This window comes from Typopeltis vanoorti, chromosome 1 (assembly GCF_054136105.1).
Source record: "Typopeltis vanoorti isolate ZY-2024b chromosome 1, IOZ_Tvanoo_1.0, whole genome shotgun sequence".
Taxonomy (NCBI): domain Eukaryota; kingdom Metazoa; phylum Arthropoda; class Arachnida; order Uropygi; family Thelyphonidae; genus Typopeltis; species Typopeltis vanoorti.
In genome coordinates this window covers 189,287,245-189,308,700 of record NC_143549.1, presented here as the reverse complement: position 1 = coordinate 189,308,700, position 21,456 = coordinate 189,287,245, and the positions used below count along the sequence as shown (strand labels likewise).

General features: G+C 34.9%; 1 protein-coding gene across 4 annotated transcripts in view; it reads left to right on the top strand.

Annotated features, from left to right (window-relative positions):
* drosha (ribonuclease 3 drosha) overlaps nucleotides 1-21,456 on the top strand; it is a 454,213-nt gene that overhangs the window by 200,528 nt on the left and 232,229 nt on the right. For all 4 annotated transcript variants that reach the window (XM_090395920.1, XM_090395901.1, XM_090395928.1 and 1 more), the window contains one exon: nucleotides 321-449. In XM_090395920.1, the coding sequence (XP_090252046.1) occupies nucleotides 321-449 (129 nt within the window). The remainder of the gene's footprint in view (nucleotides 1-320; nucleotides 450-21,456) is intronic.

Genomic DNA, 21,456 nt, shown 5'->3' with positions numbered 1-21,456 from the left:
GTGGTTGGCTTGTGAGGCTCATATACCAACTACGAGTATACTCGTAGTTGGCAGCGAACGTGTTAAATTCTAACTAGTAGCAATTGTTGTAGTTCCACTTATTTAAATATTTAATTATTACTCTTATTATTTAATTTTTTATTCTTTTTTTTTCTTACTGAAGGTCAGAAGTTCAGAGCAGTAATGCTGTATCTTATCAGTATGTTTCTTTTTGAAATAGGATATGTCTGTACACATATTTCAACATTGCAGATATGTCAATTATAACATTTTCATTTGTTGGCATGTTGCATTCTCATCATGATTTTTTATATTCTTAGCTATCAGAAAGCATGGAGGGATTATGTGAAGTTTCGGCATTTGCTGGCCAACAAACCCAAAGTGGTTCCTGTAGATAAGAATAAATTGCTTCAAAAAGAATTGAAATTGCAAGATATGAGAATGAAAAAGTAAGTAAATATACAATATCTTTATGAAATTGTTCAATATTTTTTTTATGTTACGAGGATTGTTTGAAAAGTTTGGTTAAAAAAATAAGTTAAACACATTTTTTTTGGAAAAAAATCACATTTATTTCTTAACATTCTCCATCGAGGTCTACACATTTGGTCTAGTGAATTTCCAATTTTTCATCCCATCTAAAAAGTAGGATTTGTCAAATTGTGCAAAATAGTCATTGACAGCCTTGATTTCCTCGTTTGAAGAAACTTTTTTCCCATTGAGCCAAATTTTTAAGTTTGGGAACAAGAAGAAGTCACACAGGGCCAAGTCCGGAGAATACAGTGAATGTGGAACCAATTTGAACCTCAATTTGTGCAATTTTGCCATTGCAACGGTCAAAGTGTTGGATGGTGCATTGTCTTGATGAAAGAGCACTTTTTTGTGTGCCAATCTTGGCCATTTTTTCTTCAGTAATTATTTTAAATGGTCCAACAATAATGCATAATAGACTCCTGTTATTGTTTTACCCTTTTCCAAATAGTCTGTCATGATAATTCCTTGGGAATCCCAAAAAACAGTGGACATTACCTTCCCAGCTGACAAATGGTCATCGCTTTTTTTTTTTTTGGTGCTCTTCACTGGGCATGCTCCACTGTTTTGACTGTTGCTTGGACTCAGGTGTGTAATGGTGGATCCAAGTTTCGTCTACGGTCAGGAATTGACGCAAAAAATCCTGCGAATTGCAAATAAGCGTTGCCAAACACTGCGTTGAAATGTCTTTTCACATGCGTTTTTGATCAAGAGTCAACAATCGCAGCACTCATCGCGCACACAGCTGTTTTGTGTAGGATATTATACACCCATTCAGTTGAGATATGTCAATCTCAGCAATCTCGCTCGCTTTCACTCGGCGGTCTTTCATAAAGATGCAATGGATTTTGTCAATCATTTCCTTCGTAGTGACCTCAGTCGGTCATCCGGAGCACGCTTCATCTTCGATGGACTTACGACTACGTTTAAACTCATTTATCCAAAAAAAAAAGTCTTTAATTCTGGTGCAGAGTCCCCATGAACTGCATCTAAATCAGCTTTGATCTGTGTGGCCATCCACTTCTCCATATAAAAATGTTTTATCACTGCACAAAACTTGTTTGTCTCCATTTTTATGGAAAATGCAAACACAGTCATTTTAAATGTTAACAAGAACTACGCATTGCATGTGGCTAAAATTTTGCCAGAGGTCATGAAAAAGATGATACATGCCGAGACTGGTATGAATGAACGAATTGTGTCACTGTCTATTGGAAATTTACCAAAATTTTCAAACAATCCTCGTACTGTACAGAATTTTACATTACATTATGTTATAGTACAGAACAGCTTGAAATCTTGACACATTTTAAGTTTTATCAAGAAAATATCTTAAATATTTTTGTCCTGAGGCTGATCAATGTGTATAATTAATTATACCATTCAAAAAAAAAAAAATTTTTTTTTTCTCATATGTACTAAATGGTATAAGTTGCTTAAGCATCAAAGCTAAGTAGAAAGAACTTTTAGCTAATTTAAGAAATGTAGTGAAGTAAGTAACCAGGGATTCCAAACTAACTCTTGCTGGTTCATTCTATTAGTATCCATCGATGTTAAAGAAAAGAGGATGAACTGGCAATTATGAAACTTAGCTGACCAAATTTTATTCTCTATTTCTTAAACCTCACATGGATATTCAGGGTACGGCATAAACAAAATGTCCAGTATAAACTTCATTTTCCTGCTCTCCCTTTCAATCAGAGAACTAGAGAAAGCAATTGCTAAGGGAACAATCTTAACAGAATTGAAGATGGCATTATTCTTTGTACTAAACATTATTGAAAGAGAGGTTAAACTAACAGAATTATTATTATTATTCACACTTCCATGGAGTCAAGAGACTCATCATGAGAGTTCTTCTTAGGAAACATAAAGTTTATCATACCACTCATTGACCGTTCTTGCTCTCACCACTCTCTCTCAGGCAATGCATTCCATGGTTCAACCACCCTCCATGCAAAGAAACCAATCCTCACCCTCTTGCTCACAGCTTCCTTTCGTAACTTCTAGGGATAGCTCTTTGTCATTGTTCCTTCCTGCTGTTCCACCAAGTGAAAGAACTCCCCAGTGTCAACCCTGTAACTGCCTCTCAACAGTTTAAAAGTCTCAATCATATCACCTCTCCTTCTTCTATCCACCAAACTCTGCAGTCCACATTCCCTCAGCCGATCCTCATAACTAACATTGTACAGTCCTGAAACCATCTTTGTTATCCACATCCGCACCCTTTCCACAGTTAATTTTCCCCCTTCAAATCCTGGGGACTAAATTTGAGAACAATACTGGAAGTGTGGCCTGATCAGGGTCTTATAGAACGGAATGGTAACTCTTTTATCTCTGCAGGTCAGCGTCCTTCTCATAATTGCAGCAATCCTCTGGGTTACCTTCACAACCTTTGCAATATGTCCCCTGAATTTCAGTTTTCTATCAATCACCACCCCACGATCTCTTGTCAACCCTACTTCCTCCAGTACAGCTCCTCCAATCGAGTATGCAGCCTCCATCAATGTATCCCAAACTTCAAGACTACACTTTGCTGCATTAAACTGAAACCCCCCATTCATTTGCCCATCTATCTAGCTTATTCAAATCCTCTTGCAGATCCACTACTTCACTATTACTAATAACCCTTCCCAGCTTCATGTCATCTACAAACAACTGAATATCCCCTTGCAATCCATTGACAATGTCATTGATATAAAGTTTAAACAATACAGGTCCCAGTACTGAGCCCTGTGGAACCCCACTTGTAACCTTCTGCTTCCTTGATATTGCCCCACCATACACAACTTGCTGATACCTATCAGACAGCCAATCCTGAATACAGTTGTCTAACAATACATCTTAACCCATATGCTGCAACTTAAGTATCAGTTTATCATGTGGTACCCTATCAAATGCCTTTGCAAAATCCAAAATAATGGTAGTATATGCCTTTCCTTCATCAATTGGACATCTAAATCCATGTGCTATAACCAGCGGTGAGCTATAGGGAGCTCGCGGGGACTCGCCCGAGCCCCTTGTTCTTCTTGTTTACTTTTTTATTTTTTCAAAAAAAAGAAAACAAACATAATTTTTTATGTTTGTTTTTGTACTGTCCAGTACAACATATGGCCTAAGGGAAGGAGAATTTATTAAGAAAGCGAAGCTAGAACGCTTTCTTGGAAGAATGCCACGTGCAAGTGAATGAATGCCGTGTGGTAAACAAGGTAGCTAAGCGCGAGAATCTCCGAGAAAGAGAGAGGGAAAATATAAGGGTCAAGCTCCTCCCCCACACAAGGCTTTTCTTTTGGTTCCTGGTTCTTGCGCTCTTGGACGTTGGCTCTTCGTCTCTGCCAACGGGGTGATTCCGGGTTGGCCGTAGAAGTCATGAAAGGCTTATCGAGGTTCACGAGGCAAGGCTAGCTATCTCTTCATAACAGATTAGCTAAGCTGTATTGTGTGACCAACGATACAGATGTGTTCCTGCAGTTCCAGAGAGAGACCAGAGCGGCACACCGCCTTATCGTCCCGGAGAACCTGATCGTGCTGCCATCGTATGTGACCCGAAGAACGGTAACCAACAAAGATGCCTTGATGTCCAGACAAGGCTGAAGACAGAACAGAAAGTCATTCCATGGGATGGTAATGTAGAATAAGATATGAGAGACTTTATAGGTTAATTTGTGAATGGATAAGTTGTAGAGAACTTTAGTGATTATCCCATTTGGCAGTAACCTGTCTCTGTTTGAAGAAGGTCTCCCTAGAAGGGATCTGTATGTGAAATAACTTAGATGTGTTGTGAGATATGATTAGTGACCCTAGAGTGATTAATGTATTATAGTGTTAGTATTGATATCAGAAATTGCTAGGAAGGTGATTAAGTTAATCATGTACCTTATATTCTTCATGTATATCTCTTTAGCTTTAATAAATATGTTTTATATCATTTGCCTGAATCCAGCCAATTTTATGAATTTAAATAGCCACTCAAAAATTACTACCGAACCTAGCGGGAGGGACATATGAATATAGTTTGATCTTTCAAGCCACGACTGCATGTAAAACTAAGAGAAGTTAGAATGGTTAGATTAGTGTTTGAAATTTTATTACTGTGTATTACTCTGAGATAGCCTCCTTGATTAAGAATCTTATCTATCCTCTGTATTGGCTGGTACAGCAAAAAATAAATTCGTCAATAATTAACAGGCAGACTGTCTCAGAGGACAAACTTTTAGGGCCTTGTCCCATACATAGACAAAGCCCTAATGAATGAAAGGATTACACGTGACAAAATTTGGGAACGGCCTGAATCATAGTTTGTTTAAGAAAAGGATAGTGATAGCTGATTTATTTAACATATTGGAAAACTATTATAGAAGCCGGAAAGAAAATAACTGTAGGAGGGGGAGTGTAGCAAACAGTGGTAAAGGCAATTATAATGATAGAAATATATAAAGAAGGAGATCGAACGATAACAATTGGCGCAAATGACAGGACTTGATTGAGTAAGGTTTTAGGTAAGAAGGATAGATTAAGTAAACAACTATATAAAATCTTATAGAATCACCGAGATAACCATAGATGACGATACAACAACGGCTTTTTTTTTGCTCGACGATGCGAGCCCTTTGTTAAAATTTCCATAGCTCACCACTGGTGAGCTATGGAAATTTTAACAAAGGATGTTAGCTAATCATGTGGCATCCTGTGAAATTCCTTTGTAAATTCAAAAAAAATGGCAGTGTATGCATTTCCTGCATCAACTGCCCTTGTCACTGTACTTGACTTAGCTGCATGTTTGCTTACTTGGGATAATGTATTAAAACCAAGTTTATATAATTGCTTGGTGTATTTAATGTATAATATACCCAAGGTAAGAAACTTTCTACATCTTTCTCTCATCCTGAGATTTTTATTTAATAAGGTCAAGGCACCTTGTGGCAACTTGAATAGGTAAAATTTATAAGCTCTGCATTACTTCAACCTTGGCATCTCAGGGTCTGGCTCCCACTGATGAGACCTCAATAAAGGTTGAAACCAGTCTGGGTAGGCCCTTCCCTTAATGCACAGCATCATATATATCCACCAGGAGATGTGCTTTGCATTATGGAAGATACTACGGAAACGGAAAAAGATCAAAGCTTATTTCACCTTTACCACAAGTTGCCTCAGACATGAAAATACTTCGGGCACAAACTTGACTTACCTATATGTTTGCTTACTTGGGAAAAAGGATTAAAACCAAGTTTATATAATTGCTTGGTATCTTTAACGTATGTTATTGTCACTTTATTATAAAAGGCAATCATATTACTTAAGCAAGAGTGCCCCTTAACAAATCCATGTTGATTCTCACAGATAACCTTATCCTCATCTGCCCAACGATGTGTATAGTCCCTCACTAATTTCCCCAAGACCTTAACAACTACTGATGATACACAAACTGCCCTATAATTAGACACTTCCAGTCTGCTACTGCCCTTAAGCAATGGCGCTATCTTACCTTCCTTCCAATCAAGTATGCAGACTTTTTATGTAGCCAGACTTTCATTGAAAATCTTGGTCAAAGGAGCTGTCAGTTCTTTAGCACATTCTCTATGATGAAATACCATCATAGAGATGGTATTTCATCATAGAGTCCCACACCTTTACTGACATCCAGAGTACTCGGTATTTGGAACACATTCTCCTCTTGCACCTCTAAACCTCAAACTTGCCTTATTCCCTCTAGTATTAAAACCTTCTTCTCCAGGATGAAATACTCCAATACAGTGCTTATTGAACAATTCCACTATGTCCTCTGCATCAGTCACTCTATTCCTATTTTTATCCCACAAAGTCATTCTTCGACAATCATTTCTCCTCCAACTGGCAACATAGCTAAAAAAATTCCCTAGGATTTTCTTTGGATCTTATGGCCAATCTCTTCTCATATTCCAGTTTTGCCTTCCTCACCATACTGGTCAATCTAATGGCCTGAGTCTTATATTCCTCATGCATCTGCACTCCCTACCTCTCCTTATATCTCTTCCATAATCTCTTTTTCATTTGCAGTTCCTGTTTGATATTGTTTGTCATCCACTTTACATCAAATTGTGTGCACTTCTTCATTCGTGGAATACAGCTTACTATTGCTGCTAACAAATTTTCCTTCACAATTTCCCAAGCACTAATGATATCTTGGTCTTCCAATTCTGCCCTCCACGGAACTGTCCCAAGTTGATATCTAAGACTAATTACCTGCCTTATAATTCTACATATGTTCCCTTTTCTTTGATACTCCTGCATATCTATTCATCTTCCAAGTCAAAACCACATGGTCACTCTCTCCAACTGGGAAGAGAGATGTCATCTCAGTTATTATCAGCTTTTCTGATGCTATGACCAAATCCAAAACTCTTGAACCTCAAGTTCCCTCTACTACATGGTGCCTAAGACATTTGTCCCTCAAGAAATCTAGAAATTCCATTCCCTTATTACTACATGCATTTTCCACTTCTCAGCTTATACTACTACTGTAGTTAAAATCTCTCATAACAATCTTGCATTTGCATTTGCATTTGCAAATGCATTTTCTTGCATTTGCCAAGCTCAACTGCTAAACATCTCCTGTTCCCCACCCTCTGTACTCCTTGGCTTGTAGCAACATCCCATTAAATATTCTGTGTTGCCAACCTCTACCTCACACCATATGCTTTCAATATCATTAGTGTCACTGCCTTCCAAAGCCTCCACAAAATTGTGTGCTTTATTTGTAACGAAACAATTAATGCCGCCAAAGAATATAATATAAAAAGGCACTACGATAAAATTCACAAAGAACAATAATCACACTTTGAGGGTAAACTGAGAGAAGAAAAATTAAAAAGTATGAAGAATTCACTTCAAAGTCAACAACAAATATTTTCAAAAATTATGAAAGACAATGAATCAGCAGTGAGAGCCAGTTATGAAATCAGCCATTTATTTATGAAACATTCTAAACCTTTTAGTGTCAGTTCCTTGGTTAAGGAGCATATGATAAAAGCAGCTGAAAATGTAAGTCCCAAAAATATGCAACTATTTCGCGATATTTCTTTGTCCAGAAATACTGTGATTGAAAGAATAACCAGAATGGCAGATAATCTGTGTAACCAGTTGCAAGACATATCCGCAAACGTATGGTGCTTTTTAATTGCACTGATGAAATTTTCGATATTCAGGACTTGGCTCAAATTGCTCTGTTTCTTTGGACTTGCAACAACAATATGAATATTACTGAAGAGTTCTTGGAAATGATTCCCATCATAGGAGACTGCTCCTATTCAACAACAACAAAAAAAGCTTTTTTTTTTTTTTTTTGGACATTCTGTTGAAAAGATGATTAGCGAGCATCAAAACTACGTTTGTTATGATTCATCAAAAAATATAATTACTGGAATCAATTACGTTTAATTTAAATGTCTTTGTAAAATTTTCAGTCAAGTTTCATAGCCATTGTCAATACAATTATAGGAATACAATTGAATTGTTATCCTCTTTTTTGTGTTTTCCTATAATTGTATTGACAATGGCTATGAAACTTGACTGAAAATTTTACAAAGACTTTTAAATTAAATGTAAGTGATTATAGGAAAACACAAAAAAGAGGACAGCAATTCAATTGTATTGACAATGGCTATGAAATTTAGCTGAGAATTTTACAAATAAAGATATTTAAATTAACATAAGTGATTCTGGTAATAGTATTTTATGATGACTTCTTCCTCTTACCCGTTTTGGTGAGTCTCACATGCCCAGTCTAGCTCAGCATAGTGTCAACAGTGACTTTGAAAACATACTACTCTCACATGAGTGGTTAAACTCTTAAATTCAAAATAAAAGAGAAACACTGAAACTAAGCTCCTAATTAACTTGTACACAAGTTTGTATCTGAGGATATTTTATATGAAACTCATCCACAGAAGCCATTTTTAGGACAAACTTATTCAGGAATTGCTCTGAGGTCTTATTACATTGACCTAATTTGAATTAGAATGATGTTGTCCATACAGTTTTTAGAGATTCTTAGGCTTTATTATTCTCTTGGGTTTTTTTTTTTCTGTTATGTTTGTCATCTCCAGCATGCAGCACCAGTTTGAATGTTAGCTGATTGTTAAACATTCTTACCTGTTCAAACTAAATTATAGTTAACTGATAATATTATTCTATATGATCCTATATCATAATAAAGGGTTTTTGACTTAAAGGAGCTTCTATGGCAGACTTTAGTTGTGATCCACTGTATTCTTTTCATACTGGAGTAGATATGTGTTTGGGTGGTGGTGGTGGGGGGTGTATATATTTTTACTTATTACTCCAATGAGTGGTTTAAGCTCTTAAATTCAAAATAAAAGAAAAACACGGAAACTAAACTCCTAATTAACGTTGTACACAAGTTTGTATCCGAGGATATCTTATATGTAACTTAGCTTCATAAATAACCTTAATGACCCATTAAGAGATTGAGTCTTTAAACACTTCATAATCAAAATAAAAATCTTTAATTTATAAAAAACACAAGTATATATAACACCGAATCTACTTAACTATGCATGTGCTAATATATTCTTCAGATTAAAAGAAAAATACTTAAATTTGCACAACTTCCTTAAAATCACACGAACCCAATTATCCTATATGGGCAAAAGTGGAACTGTAGTCTCTTGCTTCCTACATGATTTTTGTTTTTTCTTGAGTTTGCACAGGAGAAAGATTAACACAAAACAAAAGTGCTCTTTGTCTAATGGCAACATAGGGAAAACTCTTCTTTCATCTTAAAATCACAGAATACTGAAGACAAGAGATGTTTTCTTCATCCAAAACACTTCTGTAACTTCACTTTCTATATGAAAGTAGCTGCAAGCTCCATTGAATAAACTACTCAGAACTATATCAACCAAATCATCACTTTAGAATAAATTAACTTTCTATATGAAAGTCTCAACATTCTTCTTAAAACATTATCAACAGTCTTAATACTTTAGAAAAACTCTGCTTTCTATGTGAAAGTTTGTGAAGAAATAACTAAAACCATATGAACTGTTAGAAATCACTTATCATACTGAGAATCCTAAGTAAAACAAATTTTGGGCTCACTTCTGTATGAACTGGTGCTCTTTTTCAGCTTTAATTGAAATAAATCCTTTATGGATTAATGATTACAAAACTTGAAAACTTTTAGAATTTAATTATTCTTAAATCTTCTCATCCTGAAGTGACCAAACAAGAGCTCATCACCTCTTATCTCTTTATCCAAGGATATCTTCTCTCAGTCTTCCATTTCTAAATTTTCTCTTTTCTGTCCAGGCTTCACATATTGAAGACACAGACATTCCACAGTTTTTCTCCTGCTGTGTTCCTTTCCTATTCTCTGAACATGCTCAAAAATGCAACTGAGAAACATATGCTGTTCACCATCCTGTGCTGCCATTACTGCTTTCCAGAAGTTCTGGAATGACGAAGTTCTTTTTTCACAGTGTAGTTTATTTAATTATAATGCTATTATGAAATAGCCCTAATTTATAACAGTCCTTCATTCCACAAGCTTTTAGGTAAGTTCATTTAATTATTCACACAACATAAATTATAGCGATAACTTTCACTTCCTTCATAATTGGCAATGTTTCAGTAAGGAAATACCGTGAGTAGACATATTACTAACTATTATAATAACGGAATTAACTCATGTAAATTATTCTTTATTCATAGAAATTTCACCTGAGTATCACAGGCATCATCAGTACAGGTACAAGGCTAATTAAACAATAACTATTATATTCACAAAGCGCCACCTAAGTAGCTAAGGTTAAATTTTCTAAATTTATTTAATTATTTTAATTATTTAAATTTAATTATTTAATTATTAAATAATAATTATTCATCATAATCATCATCAAATTCCTGACATGTACCCTCAAGGGGTGTACAGGATATGATAGTACTACATGAAAAATTTACATAATTACTAACTTCCTATCTACAATTTTCCTCCAAATCAGTCTGTTACTTGTCAAGACTCCAACATTATCAGATCTTATATTTCTATTGTCTAAGGCACTTTGTACCATATCAATCCACCTATATCTTGGTCTTCCTCTGGGTCGTTTTCCTGTCAACCTGCAGAGAATACTTGTTTTGCCAATCTTTCCTCGCCCATTCTGTTTAAATGACCATACCACCTGAGATTATCTCTGCTAATGCATTCCTGGATGCTGACAATGTCAAGTTCTTTCCTAATATCCTCGTTTTTGATATGATATTGCCATTGATGCCATCTGTTCACACCTCTAATCTTTCTCAGGACTCTCATATCTGCGGTCTCTAGTCTTTGGTCAAGTGTTTTATTTCTGACCCAGCTCTCAGATCCATAGGTTAAAACTGGTTTGAACATTGTCTTGTATACAGTTAATTTAGTAATTTAATAATTATTTAATTATTCAATTATAATAATTAAATTTTTTTTAAAATTAAATATATATATGTGTATACAATTATATGTTAGGAAAGATTTGCTGCTTTATAAAGTACTATCTCCCACAAATTTAGGAAATTTAACCTTAACTACTTAAGTGGCACTTTGTGAATATAACAGTTATTGTTTAATTAGCCTTGTACCTGTACTGATGATGCTTGTGATACTCAGGTGAAAATTCTACAAATAAAGAATAATTTACGTGAGTTAATTCCGTTATTATAATAGTTAGTAATAATTGACAACATTTCATAAACAGCGTTTGGCTACATACAAATAGCACCAATATTAGAAGCTTTTTTTTTTGACAGCTCATACAAAAAAATATAATTGCTCTAATATGTAACTAAATAAATTTATTTTTCATCTATGCACAACTTCAGGAGCCGAAAATAAAATTAGCATGTCGAAACATCTTGCTTGGGACATACAAAAATAAACAAATGTTTACTAACAACTTGACAATTAATAATACCATATTATTAATTTCTTAACACAAATTTAATTATTTTCTTACTTTAAAATTATGGTATATCTGAATTTGGATATTCTACAGAAGACTGCACACAGTCCATATGCTTCATATTCTTGGATCTCTGCAGTGCAGGTTTGGCCATAACAGGAAAGGCTGCTTGCAAAAGGGATGTTAACTATCTTCATTCCTTGTTGCAACCTGGAGTATGAAGTGAGAAAGGTGATTCATTTAATCTCTAAAGATGTACTATTTGAAAATTAATAGTTTTTAAGAATGAGTTAATTTATAATATTATGTTTACTATAGTGAGAGTTGATTATGTTAAGCAAAGTAGATAAGTATTTAGGTAATTTTTATAATGTTGGTGCTGGAGGATCATTGGTAAACAGTGGGTGGATTGAATAAAGCAGAATGATAAGTGTTTTTTTTTTTTTGCAAATTTAGTTAATACTAGTAAGTTAATTTGTTGTAGTTTTTTTTTTTTAGGATGTAATAATGTATGTTGATAGCTGTTAACAGAAAATTGTATATTTTATATTATAATTAGATATTGGGTGTATATCTCCAGTTCATAATAAAACAATGGTGGCCAAGATGTCTTTTTTAGGGGAGTTTAAAATCTCATGAGAGATTTTGTTCTGTACAACATGTATGTGAGAAATATATTCAAGGTGGCAGATTCGTGGAAGGAAAATGAGACTGGTAAGCAAATATGAGATTGAATGCCTATTATTATGATAGCAAGGTGGAGAATGTTGACAAAAGATGGGAAAATGAAAGTGTTTATGAAATTATTGATAAATGCACAGTGTTGGATAAATTATTGATAAATGTGAAAAATAAAGAAATAGCATGCTTATGTGAAGTTTTTCACAGGACAAAGTATGAGCCCAAACAGTTGAAGAAACATCATACAGCTAATAGCAGAGGTAAGAAAGAAGAGGTGCAAGGAAAGAAAAAGTAATGTATGACAAGCAGGAGAAGGAGATTAATAAGAAAGTTTTTTTATATAGTGATTCATTGATAGGAAGAGTACTAAATGAGATAATGAATAAATCTTGTATCCCTTGCACAATAATTAATGATATTAGTGAAGGTGTCAGGATGTGAAGAAATAAGAGAAAGAGTCGATTGTTTTGGCAAGTGCAAATGATTTGAAAGATAAAAAAGTATGATATGAAAGAGGATAAAAGAATGACAGAGTTAAGATTGTTAATTTGCTTCCATAGTACCATGTTAGATGTAAGTTGAAGAGGGCCATGATTGCATATGAGTCAATCTGTAGGGAGGAAGCAATGTGAGAGTGTGCAGGTGGAATTGTAAGTAGTTTGTAGATCTGTAGAATTAATTTTTTTAGCTGGAAGAACTTACATAAGGCTGCTTGATTGCACTTAAATGTATTTGGAATTAGGTGTCTTGAGAAAGCATTTTCACTAAAGTGAAAGTGCAAAGTCATTAAAAAACAAGATATGGGAGGGGGTGCAGATGATTATTTGTGCAGCCAGCCAGCCATGAGACAAGTGAATGTGAGAATGACCAAAGCCTATGCAGAATCTAGTCTCTCTCTCAGTTAACGAAATTTAATAGGGTAGACAGTGCAAGTTGTAAAGGTAGTTGTTTGCCTAAGAGGATACTCCAATGCATCCTAATGGCAGAAGTATCAGGAATAAGATGGAGGCATTATTTATATTGTTTGGTGTAAATTCGCTAAAAGTTATTGCCATTAGTGAGACTTGTTTGACAATAGATGATATGGTTATAGGAATATAATGTAAGGTTTATAGTATTTAGAGGAAGGACAGAGAGAGGAGGGGTACTGCTGATGATAGTAGATGAATTACAGCCAGGAAAAAAAAAAAGTAGGAAGTGATCACAAGACAGAGAGATATATGGGGCAGTGCATTGGAGGCAATCTTGTGTGAGACAGAGGCTTCAAGTACTGGCTATTTTTTCTGATCTGCCACGGATATAAGGTATGGTGATGGCATTTCTGAAGAGATGGTCGGGGAATGGGGAAGGACTTGATTATTTTTTTAATTCTGTAATCATTGTAGCCATTGGAAAGGAAGGTGTTGTGTATGTGTTTGAGTTCAGTTGAAAGGGCAGTTTCACTGGAACAAAGATTGTGGGTGCTCTATTGGTTAGAGTTTTAATAATGCCATATTGCTGAGAGGGGTGGTGGTGGTGGTTGGAGAGAGTTTGTGAATGTATATGCCTGTATGAGTAGGTTTTCTATATACAGAAAAAGAAAGGTTACCATTAGGAAGACGTGTTACTAAGGTGTCTAGGAAGGGTAAACCATTGTTATTTTCCTTTTCCATTGTAAACTGGATTCTTGGATGTAGACTATTGAGGTAATCGAGGAAGGAGTCTAATGTGTAAGGAGTCTAAGGCCATGAGGCCAAATGCCCTTTCAACTGAACTCAAACACATACACAACACCTTCCTTTCCAATGGCTACAATGATTACAGAATTAAAAAAATAATCAAGTCCTTGATTATTTTTTTAACCATCTCTTCAGAAGGACTTCAGAAATGCCATCACCATACCTTATATCCGTGGCACATCAGAAAAAATAGCCAGATCATTAAAAAAAAGTACACCTCCATACAGCTTTTAAGCCCCACTGTAAACTTACTATCCTTATCCGTTCCACCAAAGATCAGCTCCCTCCACTCTCAGTGCCTGGAGTACATAGAGTACCTTCGTCTTGTAAACTGGCTTACTTCGGACAGACAGGCAAATCAGCAACCATCCGATTAGAAGAACATAAGTCATACATCTGCAATCACGATTATGGTCAATCTGGTCTTGCAGACCATGTTTTTGATACAACCCACAGGATCTCTTGGAAGAAAACCACCATGCTCCACCCCCAGTAAATTCAAAAAAGAAAGACTGTTCTTTGAATCTGCATCTGCACTCAGGAATCAACCTAATTTAAACAAATATGGTTGCATAAAACTTCCCGAAATTTGGGAAACATTAATTATCAGAGATCTCTTTTTACATCCTAGGCTACCTGCAAATGCCCATAGAGGGCGCACCACCTGGATAGGCTTTAGTTTCACTCACTGTTGGATAGATATCAAAAAGTTTTTTGTAATCCCTGAAGATGTCTCTGTGACTGAGACAAAATATTGGAAGCATTAAAATTAGTTTTAATCCTTTCTCAGTGCTGATAATATCCCATTAAACCTCCAACATGAATTCTTAAGTCAGCACTTAAGTCTCAACACACGCATCCTGATAGCACCATGTAACCTCACTGAAGAAAAAGGCAAACCTTGGCATCAATTTTTTCTTCCAACCTGGATGACTAAGGCAAATCACCTTCCACACTACCACAAACTGCCCACTACATACCTCCTCTAAACTTTCATCAGAAAGACATCAGAAAAATCCTGATTAATCTCAATATTAATAAGGTTCCTGGTCCAGATGGTATTCTTCCAGTTGTGCTCAAAACTTGTGTCCCAACATTAACTCATCCTGTGTCACCTATATAAGCTATCATATTCAAGTGGTATCTGTCCAACAGCATTGAAGCAGGCCTTCATCCAGCCTGTACCTAACAAGGAAATAAAAGTCAGACATCTAACTATCATCCTATTGCTCTCACCTCAGTACTTTCATAAGAGATGGAGAAGGTTATCAACAACCAGATTCTTCACTATCTGGAGACTCATCAGTTAATTAGCAATCACCAATATGGATTCTGCCATTCTTGATCTATAGCTACCTCCTAGCTAATCATGCTCACCTCTAGATACAGGCCATGGAAAGATTTGGTGAAACCCATGTTGCTCCTCTCGATATTTCAAAGGCATTTGATTGTATATGGCAGCGTTTCCCAAACTTTTCTGAAATTTTCACGGAACACCTTGGTTATATTGTAATTATTAATTAATAATTAATTAAACATCTTAAGCCAAGAAAGAAGACTGCGATGGTTTGGCCATGTGACCAGAATGGGAACAGAAAGCCTACCATCTAAAGCCCTGAATACAACAATGGAAGGTAAAAGATCCAAAGGACGGCCCAGAATTAGATGGATAGACAAAATAAAAGAGGACCTGAAAACCAAATCACAACAAGTGACACCAAACTGGACAGAATTGTTCGGACTCTCCCAGGACCGACAGAAATGGAAAGAGTTCATTCGGCCTCATCATCATCCACATAGATGATGGAAGAGAGAAGAAGAAGAATTAAACATCAATTAAACATAAACATCATTAAATTAATTTGTACTGATTTTCATTGACATATCCCATTCTGATCACCAATTCTGTACTTATGAGTGAATGCAGACTTTTTCTTCTGTGTGCTGGTAGTTTTCTCCTCCCTTTGTACATCCTGGAGATTGCTTTGTAGACTGGTGGTGGATGACTCACTATCTGTTGCGTCACAAACACCTTCAATAAGAGATTTCTTAATACCAAAATTAAACAAAGTCCTTGTCTCTTATTCATATTAAAATTTAAATCTGCAGGCCTATTACTTTTAAAAAATCATGGCACTATGGTTTCGAAACTTTCATCCTACAATACGACTTGCGAAGAAAGTATTCAGTATTACTATATTTGAGAACTGGATACAGACTACCTTGATCTTTAATTTTAGTAGAAAAATTTTCTTTATACTTCCTTGCTGATTGGTCACTAACATTTGCAACACAGATGTTATTTCTTTCAGTTTTAAAAACAGAGGATACACCGCCCATTGTTGTAATTGGCTTGCATGCAATTTTTATGATTGGTCATAAACAGCGGTATTCTCTTTCCAGATTATTGAAAGATTTCGATGTGTGAAAATTAACTATAATTCATGAATATTTCTATGTTTAAAAATATGTCGCTTGGTCACTGACATTTGCTACACAGATGTCATTTCCTTCAGTTTTGAGAACAGAGGATAACCCGCCCATTGTTATAATCTGCTTGCTGGCAATTTTTATTACCAGCGGTATTCCCTTTCCCAAATGTTGAAAGGTTTCGATGTGTGAAAATTAACGATATACAGATGTTATTAGGCGTTCTGGGTCTTGAGCTTTTCAACATATTCACGAACATTATTTTCCTCAGAATATTTACACTGTAAAATATTTATTCATGAAAAATGCTTAGAAAACTAAAATGCAAATTCCAGGAGAATTTCTTGTGGAACACAGTTTGGGAAACCCTGGTGTATGGCACAAAGGCCTCCTTGTTCAGGAGGCCTTCATGCCATAGAGGAAGCCATCCGTCTGTCATGGCGGATGGCTTCCTCTCATCAGATTTCTCCATCAGTGCTGGAGTACCCCAAGGTTATGTACTTTCATCCATGCTTTTCCTCCTTTACAGCCATGACCTCCTTTACAGCCATGATAGAATCCTGAAGATCTTCCATAATAAGTGACTTAAATACTGATCTCTTTGGCATCCTCAAATGAGTTGAAGGCATCTAGCAAATTTCAATGCCATAAAAACTTGGGCCCTTCTCCACAAGAAAGATCTTACTGCAGGATTCAAAGGAAGTAAAAAAGAAAAAACAAGAAATAGAACAAGTATACAAAGTATATCTATTACAAGAAGAAAGCATTATAGTGCTATATCAACCATGATAAACAGATTATCTAAAAGAAGTCAAAATCAATGAAGACATAGAAGAATGGAAAACTTTAATAAAATAATTCATAAAGCAGCCTCTGAAGTATTTGGAAAGGCAAATAAAATATTAAAAAGAAAAACATTAAAAATTTGGAACACAGATATAGTACTTTTCTGGTCTTTATATATTTCATAACTTCTCTCATTCTTGTTCTCATGATATTCCTTCTGCATCATCTTCTTATTATTATGAATATATCAATGTATCTTCTTATTATATATTTGCAAGTTTTTTCATATCCCCCCCCCCAGCAGCAGTATTTTATTATTAACGCTTTAACTACATTAGACTCTGTTTCAACGAAATATCTCTCACAGCTATACTTAACCATATATACCACATGTTTCTTCTTCCCCATTCTTTAACCTTCTCCCTTCTCCACATACAGATTATAGTAATGTGACCATTATTCTCTATGTATGGGATATATCAGAACAAAGCCAGAATTTTGTAAAATACTCTCTCTACACTGCCTTCATACCTCACTTGAAACTGGCTGTTCTTATTTATTCCCATGCGGATGAGCTTCTTCCTCTGTCAGTTCCTGGCATGTTTGGGGATTCCTTGTTCCTGCAAGTTGGCTTGCTATGGGATAATCAGTCAGTATCTGCTAGTAGGAAGATAAAAAAAAAATGCATCCATAATCATAACTGTAGACCTAACAGGTCTAACAGATCTTACTTTGGACCCTACCCACAAAATCAAATGGGAATAAAAATTATAATTTATGCCAGCAAGTTCAAATGTGAGAAGCTTTCTTAAAATTTGCAGCTGCCCTTAAAAACCAGCCTGATTTAAATCAATATGGATGTGTTAAACTTTCCAAAATATAGGAAACAGTAATTGTTAGGCATCCCGAGTTACTAACTTAGACTCTAGTCTGCTAAATTTCACTTTAATTTTTGTTGCTTGTGTGTTTGTTACAATTTATACTGAATCCCTAAAGATGTGTCTGTGATTGAGATGAAATATTGGAAGCATTAAACATCCAGCATGTGTTTTAACCAACATATAAGCATAGAAATATTTTTATTCCTACTTCTGGCATGCTCAAGTTTTTATGGACTTATATGTGACAAATAAGTTAAAGAGTGAAATGCTTTACTCTGTCATGATAACCACCTTTCTACAAGGGCTACATCACCGGTATTTAAAAATCCAAAGAAATCATCAACACCTTTAAGTCCAAAGAGACTTCTTTTGACTAGTACATATAGTAAAGTGAGAAATTTTTGTTTAGTTATTGAGGAAGGAAGAATTCAAAAATAAAGCTTCATTGCACTAGCTTCATTGCAGCAATCCTGAATACCAACCAAGCCATATTTGCATGGACATTATCAGACTTCAGCTTTTATCTTGGTACAGGGTACTTCCTGGTGGTGGTGGTGGTGGTGGACTTTTCCCTTTGCTGTCTGGATTCTATATTCCATGCTGAAGTCAGGATGGATCTGGGCATGTCTGCCTTCATTGAGGGAGTGGTGACATTGTACAGAATGCGATTGAAACTACTGATTGACTGTAGAACAAATTTTTGTTTCTATATTTTCCAGAAAATGTGTACTATTCTTTGTTGCAATAAACATTGGAATAATAACATGGTTCATCTTGGCATACTTAGCATCTTGGTACACAGCATGAGTTTTAAAGATATCAGCATGAACTTAAAAGAGAAGAATAACAACATAAGAATGCAAGAAAGGATTAAGATTTTGAAATAGATACATTTTATGAAACACTAGACCAACTACAAAAACATTGATATATTTTGTTGGGAGACTTTATGATTTTGTTGGGGGATTTTAATGCTAAAGTAGGTGAAAGTGATGCACATCTAGCAGCAAAATCAAAAAATATGGACTGGAGAATTGAAAATGGAGAAAGGTTGATGAAATTTGCTAAATCAGAGGTTTCTACTTAATGAGTACTTTCTTCAAAAAAAAAGGAAGAATCAGAAATGGACATGGAGAAGTGCAAATGGGGAGGTGTTTAATGAAAGTGATTATATTTAAGCAACAGAAAATACATTGTCCAAGACACAGATATAATAAATGGGTTCAATATACAGGTAGTGACAATAGATTAGTGAGATCAGAAATTGTTTAGATGAAAAAAAAACAGAAACTGATTTAAAAAAGGGAAAAAAAAACTATTAATTTACCAAATATGGTAATAGAGTTCTTCCAAAAAGAGAGAGATGAAGTAAAGTTTTATAATATTGATATGAATGAAGATGTGGATGAAAACTACCAAATAATAACAGAGATCCTATTCAATAATGCCAGAGAGATTTGCAGAATTAACAGAGATCTAGATAAGATTGGTGGAATTGAAAGCGATCTAGATAAGATAAATAGAGTAAGTAGAATTCTCTGAGCTGTGTAAATTAAAAACTTCAGAACAAAGAAAATCAGAATTACAATAGAAAACAATATGAATCTAAAAGGAGTGAGAAGGGAGTTGTCCATAGGGCAAAATAAATTAATAGCACTTAAAGATGAAAATGGAGTACTAATTAAAGACAAAGAATAGATCATTAGAAATTCTTCTTATGCCAGATTATATGATGATTCCCAAAACTTAAAGGAATATGAAAACAAAAATGTAATAACCCAAATGGAAAAGGAAGAAATATGCCTTCATGTTTTAACCACGTCACCATCAATATGGATAAAATACATCACTAATCTACACTTCGTATCCATCACATATTTTAATGTAATATCAATGGTATTACAAGTTTAATATGCACTTCGCATCTAACTTGGATGTATATATACGTCCTGGCCAGTTGGGTGGTTAAAAGAAGTTCAGTATTCAATGGGTAGCATGAATAGTGGAAAGTGACCACATGAAGGTGAGATACTAATAGAAGTTGTGAAAGCAGGTGGTGAGTCAGTCATGACTGTTAAGTAAAATTTATACATTCTTCCTAAGACAGAAGAGAATACCACAGTTTGGATAATGCTATCTTTATCATAGTTTTTAAAAAGGGAGATGGAGAAGATATTAAAAATTGCAACCCATTTGACTTCCTTGTAATAATATACAAAAGTTTTATAAAAATCATTAGCAACAGAATACAAAGCAAGCAGGATTGATAAAAAAAAAAAATAAAAAAAACTATAGCACTATTGATCATGAAAATTATCAAGATGATTAGTGGAATTAACTTTTCTTTTATTTCTTATTAATTTTTAAGTTATAATAAGAGAAAATTGTGTACCAAATCACAGTGGTCCCAACTTTGATTGTTTGAATAAAAACTGCCCGGATTTTGTTAAATGCTCTCCTCCACCAGACTTGAAGGCTTAATAAATTGTTTGCATTGTAGTTATGAGAAGATGACTAAAATTGATGGAATTGATATGTAAGCTGTTTAGGCTATTAAAGTGCAAAATGTGCTGAACTTCACTTGAAGTCCAGGTTTGCAGCATTCTTTGCCCATACCTTCAGGTTGTTGGGCCTGTTAGTAGTCCTAGATATATTGCCAGTCAACAAGCATTAAACCATCATGCTAAAGGAAATTGCCCAGTGCCAAACTAATGTAATTAGGGATCAAGGTCTGGAATTCACATCCTCGTTGTAAAGGCTAAGCCTCTGAAATGGTGGTAGATGAATTTCATTACCTAGTGTAATATCACTACCACTGGATTTCATTGATGAAATCATTTTATTTTTTCTGGTTATACTGAAGTTTAAAATCATGATGCAGTTGATCAGTACATCAAAAACTGATTTTGAAAGAACCAAAAATCAAGAAAATTGCATGTTGTCTAAATTGGCAGGCATGTTTTCTAGTCTTCTACAAAACTGTTGTCTGTGATACTTGTTCAACCCTACTCTTACTACTTTTGCATTCAGATGGTTCCGTTACATCCTTATCCTGTCTTAACATTGCTTTGTGCACTGGCATTTTTTTTACCTCTTTTTATTCCTTTGGAAAGAGGAATAAATTGGACAAGAGCACAGGTAATTCTTTTTTGCACATTCTTTCCCTTTGTGTATTCCACAAAATACATGGCAGTATGTCATCCCATAGCCTTATTAGCATCTAGCCTACTCAGCCATATCACACACTTGTGGTTCATTCACTTCTGGTCTCTGTGCATTTGTCCCTTTTCTGGTTCTTCTTGTATGCCATCATTCATACCAGTATGAAATACACTGATGAAATGGTCATTAAATAATTCCACTGCATCTTTTACATTGATCATTTTTCAACATGCTACTAATTTTTAAATTATATATATATTGTAGAACATTATTATCATTCATCCATAATTTGATTCTTATTTATATATTGGCATTGATGAAAAATTATTG